The sequence below is a fragment of the Rattus norvegicus genome, chromosome 8, assembly GCF_021556685.1.
Source record: "Rattus norvegicus strain SHRSP/BbbUtx chromosome 8, alternate assembly SHRSP_T2T, whole genome shotgun sequence".
In the NCBI taxonomy this organism is placed as follows: domain Eukaryota; kingdom Metazoa; phylum Chordata; class Mammalia; order Rodentia; family Muridae; genus Rattus; species Rattus norvegicus.
In genome coordinates, this window is record NC_141541.1 from 32,076,632 (window position 1) to 32,087,235 (window position 10,604).

General features: G+C 45.8%; 1 protein-coding gene across 1 annotated transcript; it reads left to right on the top strand.

Annotated features, from left to right (window-relative positions):
* The first annotated feature begins 2,449 nt into the window (after nucleotides 1-2,449).
* Spata19 (spermatogenesis associated 19) lies at nucleotides 2,450-8,189 on the top strand. Its single transcript, NM_134384.1, has 7 exons — nucleotides 2,450-2,551; nucleotides 2,721-2,777; nucleotides 3,389-3,481; nucleotides 3,625-3,716; nucleotides 6,860-6,937; nucleotides 7,316-7,383; nucleotides 8,016-8,189. Exons 1-6 carry the CDS (start codon nucleotides 2,474-2,476, stop codon nucleotides 7,380-7,382), a joined length of 465 nt encoding a protein of 154 aa, NP_599211.1. The 5' UTR covers nucleotides 2,450-2,473; the 3' UTR covers nucleotide 7,383; nucleotides 8,016-8,189.
* The last annotated feature ends 2,415 nt before the right edge of the window (nucleotides 8,190-10,604 follow it).

A 10,604-nucleotide genomic window follows, 5' to 3' on the forward strand; every position in this document is an offset into this window, starting at 1 on the left:
ACTTTTGAAATGAGTTAGAAGGGGCTGAGGGGATGATGGAGGAGAGAACCTCTCTGAATGCATCTTTTCAGGTGGGTGTGGGTTTTGAGTTGTACTGGTGGTTTACAGTTATGACACTTATCTCAAAAAGCATGAACATATAATTGTTATGGAACATTAGTGGGGCTGGTCCAGGCAAACCACTCCACCTGATGTCTTAAAGATTTATTTCTCTCATTTTAAGTTTGTGTGTGTCTGCATGTGTGTTTGTGTGTATATGTGTGTGTGTGTATGTGTGTGTGTATGTATGTGTGTATGTGTGTGTGTATGTGTGTGTATGTATGTGTGTATGTGTGTGTATGTATGTACACATGCATGCAGAGGCTGTCTTATTTAGAATTGCTATTGCTGTTACAAAAATTATGACCAATAGCAACGTATGGAAGAAAGGGTTCGTTTCGGTTTACAGTTCCAATCACATGGCGTCAGTGAAGGAGATAAGAGATCCTGTAGAGCAGGAACTAAAGTAGAGGCCATGGTTGGGTGCTGCTTACTGGCTTGCTCCCTATGGCTTGCTCAGGCTTTCTTCTTACAGCACCCAGAACTACCGACCTAGGGTTGGCACCCTCTATGGTAAGCTGGGCTTCCCCATATCAACCATCACACAACAAACTACCCTACAGACTTGCCCACAGGTCAATCTGATGGCAACATTTTCTCAGTTTAGCTTCCTTCTTCCAAGATGGTATTAGCTTATGTCAGGTTGATATAAAATTAGCTAGCACAGATGCCCTTCAGGACCCTTGGTGTTGGGTCCCCTGGAGCTGAAGTTGCAGGTGGGTGTAAGTGCTGGGAGCTGAATTCAGCAGCAAATACTCTTAACTTCTCAACCCTCACAGGCCCTGCCCCCACCTGCTGGTTTAGACTGTAAGTCACATGATTAGTGTTGGTTTAAGGCCTTCTGGAGCAGCTTCTGAAACCAGTTAATGGTTGCCTGGTTTCCTGCTGTGCTCTTCACCTTTGTGTTGGTAGCTGTCCTGAGGTGGGAGAATCCACACTGTGGAAGCTGCCCTTGTCTCTGAAGACATTGTGGAACCCAGCTACTTTTACACACACACACACACACACACACACACACACACACACACACACACACACTGCACGCATGAATGCACGCATGCACGCACACACATGTACATGCACATAAACATATACACACATCCATACACACATTCACTCACACAAACACACATACAAACATGCATACATGCATATACACACATACACAGACACATACCACACACAGAGACACACTGACACATACATATTCATGCACATGCACACACATGCACATAAACACATACACACATGCACACACATAAACACACATACACAGACACATACCACACACAGAGACACACTGACACATACATATTCATGCACATGCACACACATGCACATAAACACATACACACATGCACACACATAAACACACATACACATACACATATATACACATACAGAAAAACACACATATAGACAGGTGTGCAAGCATGCGCTCGTGTGTGCATGCATTCGTACACATTCACACAAAGACATACCATACACAAAGACACACATACACACATGCACACATGCATGCACACATACACAGACATATCACACATATAGACACACAGACACGCCGACACACTGGTATACATCGATACACTAACACACACACACACACACACACACAAACCCATACACACACACACATTCATACACATGCACATAAACCCAAACACACACACACATTCATACACATGCACATAAACCCATATACACACACACACACACACACACACACTCTAAGAATCTGGGTATTAAACTCCAGTCCTCATGTTTATAAAGCACGTACTTTACTGACTGAGCCATCTCCTCATCCCCTAGGGTACTTTTCAGTGATCTGAGTCATCTGAGTAGTCAGAACACACAAAAATGAAAATATCCCTATTGCTTTGTTCACTGGGCAGTTTTGGGTGGATCAATTTTGATTCTTTCTGCCCTTGAGAAGATTAATAGCCAGGACACTAGTCTGAATGGCTGTCTAACTGTTCAGCTACTTCAGTCATAGTTTCTTCTTTGAATTTGTAAAATATTTTTTCTTTTTAGAAATTGTATTTAGCATCGCTTAAGACAGTAAGCCACCCCCAAGACTTTCTGTCTATTATCTGGGTAATTCCTTTTGTATATTTTCCAGGAATTTTACTGGGGATAGTTTATCTTCATCTCTTATGCCCCCTCCTCTTCAGAACTGTCATAAAGAAGACATCTTGAAACCTCTCTTTTCCATGTGCACTCTGACCCCGGAAGTTGAAGGAGGGCATTGTCACATCATCACTTGCCAACCAATCAGGGGGATCCTCCCTTCAATAACCTTGCTAGTTCACACAAGTTCTCAGGCAGCTTCAATGGAAGGAGGGAGCCAAGGAGGCCCTCTGTAAGTCTGAAGATGATCATTACAACATGGATTATGTACATCTTGGCCCGGAAGAGCATAGGGCTACCCTTTCCACCAAGGGTGAACTCGGTGAGTGCTGGCGATGGCCCTGTGGAACTGTACCCAGCCCATCTTCTCCCCTTCCGCACTCCTGCTGTGCTTCGAAGACCTCTCCTGTCACATCACATTGGTCTTAGTGGTGAGGGTGGGAGCTACTGTCTGGGGTTCCTGAGGTCATCATCTTATCGATGTGTTCCAGGACATTGAAGTTGAAGAAACTGAGGCTGTATCTGTTGTGCAGCACTGGTTGAACAAAGTGAGTAGAATTCTTCTATGGCTAATTACCCAAAGTTTTAGACTGCAGGGATGAATGGGAGCTAGGAATCGGGACTCCATTCTCTTTATAACTGAGAAACTCATTGTTTACCAAATCCCCTACCTAGAGTAGAGTTTAATTCATCCCAATGCCTGAGAGGATTTGGGGTTTGGGGCTTGTAAGAGAAGTGCTGGCATTGTTACTGAGTTATCAAACTTCTAGAGGAGGGAATTCTGTTTAAGGTGGTCCAAGGAGTACCATGGGATAGGGCCCAAGGGCTTAGTGGAGCTTCTCAGAGATTCCAAAGAGAATAGAAATGTGGAAGCTTTATGTAGAAGCTTATAGTAATGGAGTGAGAGTGGTGTGTGTGTGTGTGTGTGTGTGTGTGTGTGTGTGTGTGTGTATGTGTGTTTGTGTGAATGAATGTATATGTGTAGTTTTTGTGTGTGTGTGTTTGTGAGTAAATTTGTGTGTGTGTGTGTGTGTGTGTGTGTGTGTGTGTGTGTGCTGTGATGGGAGGAGCAAAGGGAAAGGAAGAGGAGAGGAGGCACTGGGGAGTGATCCGATAAACGGAGCCAGGTACTTCAAGAGGGGAATTGCTCATCCTTCAGACTGAAGAAGAGGCTTCTCGGAGCATAAAGGAGAAGATATCCATTAACGACCCTTGCACCCAGGGACATGACATACATGTGACCAGAGATTTGGTAACAGACTTTGGGAAAGTGGGGGTGAGAGTGTGGGGTGAGGCTGACGACCCTGGGTGTGATGGATCCTGGGCAAAGGGCACATCCCAGCCACAGGTGTCCACATTGGTTAGTAACCCACGTGTGTTCCTCTGGGTTTCTAGGTGAAGCACCGTCTCTCAAAGTGTGACATGTTAACGGACCCGAATCAAGAAGTCCTGGAGGAAAGAACAAGGATCCAGTTTATAAGATGGAGGTGTGGTACCCGGGGGCGGGGAGTCTTACTGAGAAGCCCCGCCCCCCGCCCCCCGCCCCCCCGCCCCCCCGCCCCCCCCCCCCCCCCCCCCGCCGTCTCTAGGATCCCTGGCTAGATCAAACACATAGCTACTTTGCTCTAGACTTGCAACCTCTTTTGGTAGAGAAATTCCTCAGTCATGCCTTGGGGACTTAGAATATTCTTGCTATCTCCAAAGCTTACATTGCATACATTTTAAGTGACTTCGGGAGCTGGGGAACTAGGCTCGCTTTCCACTTTCTAGATGCTTCTGAATGTCTTTCAGATTCCCGTTATTTTTGCACTTGAATTGTTCAGAAGTGGCAGCACTTTAAAGAGCTAGAAGAAAATAAGCTCTTAAAATGCAAAAGCCAGAGCCCTCATCTGCCGCTTTGCAGCGCGGAGGTCTCCCAGCGCCCAGAGGCAAGAATTCTGTGACAAAGCAAGTCACCTTCCTGCCACCTTGGTGCAGCTCCTTCGCACAGCCTCTCTTGGTCCTGAAGATGCTAGGACTTCAGGTGGAGGAGGCAGGCCTGAAACTACCCCATGTTCCTCCAGCAGAGGCACCTTTGTGTGTGTGTGTGTGTGTGCGTGTGAGTGTGTGTGTGTGTGTGTGTGTGTGTGTGTGTGTGTGAGTGTGTTTCCTGAATCCACCAGTCTTTTGGCCAGGTCATCACATCTGTCCTTGGACTAGTCCCCGTGTGATTAAAGGGTTTGTGCTTTCCTCCTTCCCCTATGTGTGCCTGTCATCGGCTTGGCTCTTCCCTTGAGGAAGCTGCACTTCTCAGCAAGCTTAATTTTGCTTCAGGATTCGAGTATTTGTGTGTTATTGTAGACTATTCAAATATGCATGGACTCTTCTAGGAAGGGATAAGCAACAGGGGGATTTCAGAGCTACCTAGAGAAGAAAATTTCTCTAGAAACCTGCTAAGGCTCCTAGACATTATTGACTGGATTTCCAGCTTTTCCTTCCTCCCTGCGGATGGAATCTGGAGTTAACAACCATTACTCTCCATGGTTTGGGCAGTACTAACCCCATCTTCTAGTCTTGCTTTAGCCTTGGCAGTACAGTTTGTTTAAAATTTTTGACGTAGGCAAGAGGCATCAATCATTTATCTCTGTATAATTTTTCCACTCTGAATCTTCAGTGGAGATTGGAAATGAACAATCTGTTCTTTCCCATAATGCACTGGTTCTGGTGTTTTCTAATTAGTTCTGGTAAGTCGGTGGTCGGTGGAACATGTTCTGCATTCTTTTGGTAGGTATGCATGTATCATCCTGTTCTTGCTAGAGAAAACAAAAGAGCAAAGCACAGCCCCATAGATCATGGACATAAAGTTAAGCAGGCAAGCAGGGTGTGTGGAAGTTAGTGTTAGGGAACCCTGTAGGAGGGCCCAAGGGTACAGCCAGTGGCCTGGGCTACATGTTTATTAGGCACTGTGACAGATTGTCTCAGGAAGGTTCTCAGGGGGCTCTTTGCACAGACTGGCTCTTTAATGGGGGCGCTATTAACAGAGAAATGGCAAACAATAGAGAAAAAAGAAACCTATATTCTAGGCGCAGTTTATATCCTAGGTACTTACAAGGCTCAGGGCCCTGTTTTCGGAGGGGCCCCTTTCTCCTAGGCTGGGGACAATTGACTTTGTCTACTTTAGCTCCTTTTTTTTTATTATATTATTATTAATTATTTTTATTTTATTTTATTTTATTTTTTTATTAACTTGAGTATTTCTTATATACATTTCAAGTGTTATTCCCTTTCCCGGTTTCCGGGCAAACATCCCCCTCCCCCCTCCCCTTCCTTATGGGTGTTCCCCTCCCAACCCTCCCCCCATTGCCGCCCTCCCCCCATAGTCTAGTTCACTGGGGGTTCAGTCTTAGCAGGACCCAGGGCTTCCCCTTCCACTGGTGCTCTTACTAGGATATTCATTGCTACCTATGGGGTCAGAGTCCAGGGTCAGTCCATGTATAGTCTTTAGGTAGTGGCTTAGTCCCTGGAAGCTCTGGTTGCTTGGCATTGTTGTACATATGGGGTCTGGAGCCCCTTCAAGCTCTTCCAGTTCTTTCTCTGATTCCTTCAACGGGGGTCCTATTCTCAGTTCAGTGGTTTGCTGCTGGCATTCGCCTCTGTATTTGCTGTATTCTGGCTGTGTCTCTCAGGAGCAATCTACATCCGGCTCCTGTTGGTCTGCACTTCTTTGCTTCATCCATCTTGTCTAATTGGGTGGCTCTATATGTATGGGCCACATGTGGGACAGGCTCTGAATGGGTGTTCCTTCAGTCTCTGTTTTAATCTTTTTTAGCTCCTTTTTTTGACAGCGCTTCTCAACCTTCCTTACGCTGTGACCCTGTAATACAGTTCCTCATGTCGTGGTGACCCCCAACAATAAAATTATTGTATTGCTACTTCATAACTGCAGTTTTGCTACCATCATGAATCATCATGTAATTATCTGATATGTAGGATATTGATATGTAATCCCCGAAGGGTCCTGACCCACAGGTTGAGAATAACTGTTGTATGGGCTCCAACTGTTTCTTCCTGGTAGGAGCGGCGATCACAGTCATATTTCCCCTCTTTCAGTGGGCAGAGGGGTAGAGCAGGAGGGATTTCCGGTTCAAATCTAACAGGGCACCGACCAACAAGCTTAGTTCTCTTAGTCCTTCCAAGTAGGGAGTATTTGGTGGTCACTACAGGACTCTGGAAGGGACGAGCGGGAAATGGCAGGAGAACAGAAAAGAGAGGAAGTAGATTAGAGAAGGGAAGGAATTTCAGCACAGGGAAAGAAGGCAAACAGTGGTAGACTTAAGTGCTTGCAGCCTGTTACAGCCTGTTATAATCCTAAGAGTATATACTAAAGCAGACAGCAGTTCGGAAGGGGGAAGTTACCCAGTTCCGTCACCTGGTTGGGGACTAGCTTGTCTTTCCCTGCATCTCCTTGGAACCACTTGCCGTCCGCATATAGTGGCTGGGTGCCTCACAGGTACTGTGTTAGTTGAGATGTGGGCTCTCAGGCCCATGCATCTGGAGTTCCTGTGCCTACAGTCCCAGTTCCAGTAGCCCCACTAGGCTTAGTTGTTATAAAAAAGCAGCTCAGAATCCATGTTGCAATGGTGTTTTCCAGCCACACCCGTATCTTCCAAGTGCCAAGTGAAATGATGGATGACGTCATTCAGGAGCGAATAGATCAAGTGAGACGGAGGTAAGCTCTCGCTCAGAGTCGCTTTGAATGTCCACCTGGGTATGAATGGGTAGAGATGACATCGTTTGTTGGCTCCCGCATCATTTAGGGACACATAGTTCCAAGGGCCTCCGTCCTTTCTGAGTCACATTATAAATCAGAATGTGATTCTGACAAGTACATCATAGATCACATTATGATGCACTTATCAACCTCACATGGTGGGTACCTGCCTTCCCATGACTCCAGGCTGAGACCTTCTTCCTGGACTTCAGTTCTAAAGTTTACACACAGCATTGGCTTGTACCTGTGCTTTCCAGCCAGCCCATGTCTTGGGCTGGGGTTTGGGTTTGAGATATAGATTGGTTCTGACAGCAGCCTTCCTTTGGTCGTTTGCAGCGTCTCTCATCTCAGGTGTGACTCCTCCAGTGATCCATGCTACAGAAATTCTTGCTCAGAATGCTAAGGTGAGGAGACCCATAGGTAAGGGCCTGGATGGACAGGGCATCTAGCCTTGGCTGTAGAGGGGAGAGACCTAGCATAGAGAGCTTTACCTTTTCCTGAGTGAGAGAGATGCACGCAGGGCCAGTGGGGCGGGGAAAAGTGGAAGTGGCCGTTCTGACTCTGCTCGGAGACACAGGGGCTCAGCAGAAGGGTGTATAGATTTGGAACCTGACACCAACAAGGGGCTTTTGGCCATACAGCCTCTGCTTGTGCTTCACACAAGGCCATAACTGGATATCACTACAGTTCCAGGAAGTGGAAGTCTGGAGGTAGAATACAATAGATGGAGTATACCTGAGGCAGTCAATGCATGGTATCTAAGCGAGATACCGTGGTAACTGTTGTTGGGGTGGGCATGAAAGGAATGATTGTCACATAGCTGGAGGCCACATGCTTAAAAATACCAGGAAGATACAATGCTAGCGTTTAAGTGCTGACTGTATGCCTTGACAGGGCACGCTTTGTCAAGGGTTCTCATTGACCCGGCACATCATTACACAGAAAGCAGAGAGTAGGTGAAGACTAGGAGCAGATATTGACTTCAACTGGCTGCACATTTCCATGAGGGAACACTGAACACATCTCTGATTCCCAGGTTGAAGGCCTCCAGAGTCGATGAATAGCCTGTGTCCAATGAGTGTCCATCTCATGTTTGACCTGAAGGGTGACCAGACTTGAACAGAGAGACTCTAAATTCTGAGCCCTTGGTTCCCACCATGGCAATGCCGAAAACTTCTTGCCGAAGTGCTAATAAAGAGACATCTTATTTACCAACCAGCCTTATTGTTGGTGTGGATGCCATCTCTCCCTCCCTCCCTCCCTCCCTCCCTCCCTCCCTCCCTCCCTCCTTCCCTCCCTCACCCTCTCCTTCCTTCCCTCCCTATACTCATCCATCCCAAAATCTCTCCCTCCCTTCATCCTTCCCTTCCTCATCCCTCCATCCATTCATCTCTATCACTTCATCCATTCATCTACACATCCTTCACTCTATCTATCTATCTATCTATCTATCTATCTATCTATCTATCTATCCATCCATCTATCCCTCTCCATCCCTCCATCCATCAATCCATCAATCCATCCGTATCCATCACTCCATCCATCCATCCATCCACCCATTATCCATCACTCCATCTATCTGTCCATTCTTCACACTGTCCATCCATCCATCCATCCATCCATCCATCCATCCATCCATCCATCCATCCATCCAAAGCTGGTTGCCTTGCAGACCTGGTGCTGGGGGGCACATATCTTCCTGCTTTGTGTTGTGGGCAGTGCAGTAGACCCCAGCATATTTGAAGGGATGCTGCTGTGGACTAGACTGCGGTGGGGTGGGGTGGGGTGGGGTGGGTGGATTTCCCCAGGGAGTGCTGGGGATTTCTGTACTTTATATCCACCTACTGCTTCTTTGGCATCTCCATTATATATGTAGCTCTCAATCTGACCTGTATCCTCTCTTTTCTCTTGGAAGAACTTTAAATATTTTCTGCTAGGCAGGTTTGCTAGTGAAGATTTCCTTCCATTTTTGAGTGCGAGGAAGTCTTTATTTTTCACTTTAGAGGAACGGCTGTGCTGGCTACTGAATGCTGTTGTCAGTTTCATCCTTTTAGCATTTGAATAGCTCACTCCACTCTCAACTGTGTGCGTTTCTTCACGGAGTTCTGATCCTTGCTCCTGTCTCTTTTTTCACCAGCCTTCTTTAAAGGTTTTTGTATGCGCTGTCTAAAGTGCTGAGTTTCATAAGGCCGTTTCCATACGTGTTTAGAGGTGTTCGGCTGCATTATCCCACCCTGTTCTTCTCTTCCCCTCACTTCCATGAGTTCCCTTTATTCTTTTAGATAGCTTTACTTCTATTTTTATGTTAAATGCGCATGCATGATTTCATGTATCTATATAAAATCTAGAATTCAGAAATGAGAGGGAAAATATGTGGTGTTTGTCTTTTGGAGACAGAATTAATCTGCTTAATATGGTAATAGCCAGTTGCATCCATTTTCTTGCAAGTGACATAACTATGTTTTTTTCTGCCCGAATAAACTTTCATTGTGCATGTCCCCCATTTTCTGTATGCCTTTCCTTTGCTAACAGACTCCAAGGTTGGTTACTGTATGTCGGACTTTCTGTGCTTTGAATATGACATAAATAGGCATGGATCTTTTTGTTTTTTCCTGCCTGGAGGTCTTTGAGATCTCTGGATCTGTTCAATGCCACTGTGAGTTTTGGGAAAGTCTTAACTTTTAACACTTCAAATAATTCTGTGGCCTCTTTTTCTGTGGCCTTGATCATCCGATTACACATCTGTTCTAGAGATGTGTGATGATTGACCCACAGCTCTTGGCTGTTCTGATCTCTCCCCCTTCCCAATTGCTTGTTTTGTTTTCTGTTGCTATTTTTTTCCCTGGTGGTAGGAATTGAACTCATGGCCTCATGCATGCTGAGCACACAAATTGCCACTGAGCTACACACTTGGCTAGTAATGTTATTACTTCTTGGTGTGTGTGAGTGAGTGGTGTGTGTGTGTGTGTGTGTGTGTGTGTGTGTGTGTGTGTGTGTGTGTGTGTAGATTCTTCCCTGTCTCCACTTCCCCTATACTAGAAGTATAAGCCAGCACATCAAGAAAACTGAGGATCAAACTCAGTTTTCCATGCATTCAGAGCAAGCACTCACTCACCAGCAGAGCGCTCTCCTAGACCTGATTATTTCTTGGGGCTCATGGATGCTTTCTTAGATGGCCGAATCTACTGATGAGCCCTTCAAAGACATTTCTCACTTCTGTGTTGTATTTTCTTCTGGGTCTCTCCCTTAGACTTTTCCTGAGTGTTTCCGTCTCTCTGTTTATATTACCCATCTGTTCCTACATGCCCATGTGTTCCCTTTGAGCCCTCAGTGTGTTTATGGAAGTTGTTTTCAATTCCTGGTCTGATTATTTGCACACACCTGCCTCATACAAGTCTGATTCTGATAGCTGCTGTGTTCCACAATCTACCTTCTGGCTTTTATTAATTGCACATCTTGAAATTTACTAATGAAAGGCAGATGCGATGCATCAGGGATGGAGGAAAATAGACTCTTTAGTTCCAGGCTTTCTGCTTAGCTGGTCGGGGCTTAGGTTGTGTGTGACTCTCTCTTCTGTGACTTTCCCTAGCAATACCTTCACAATCAGAATCTGAGGGCAGCATCT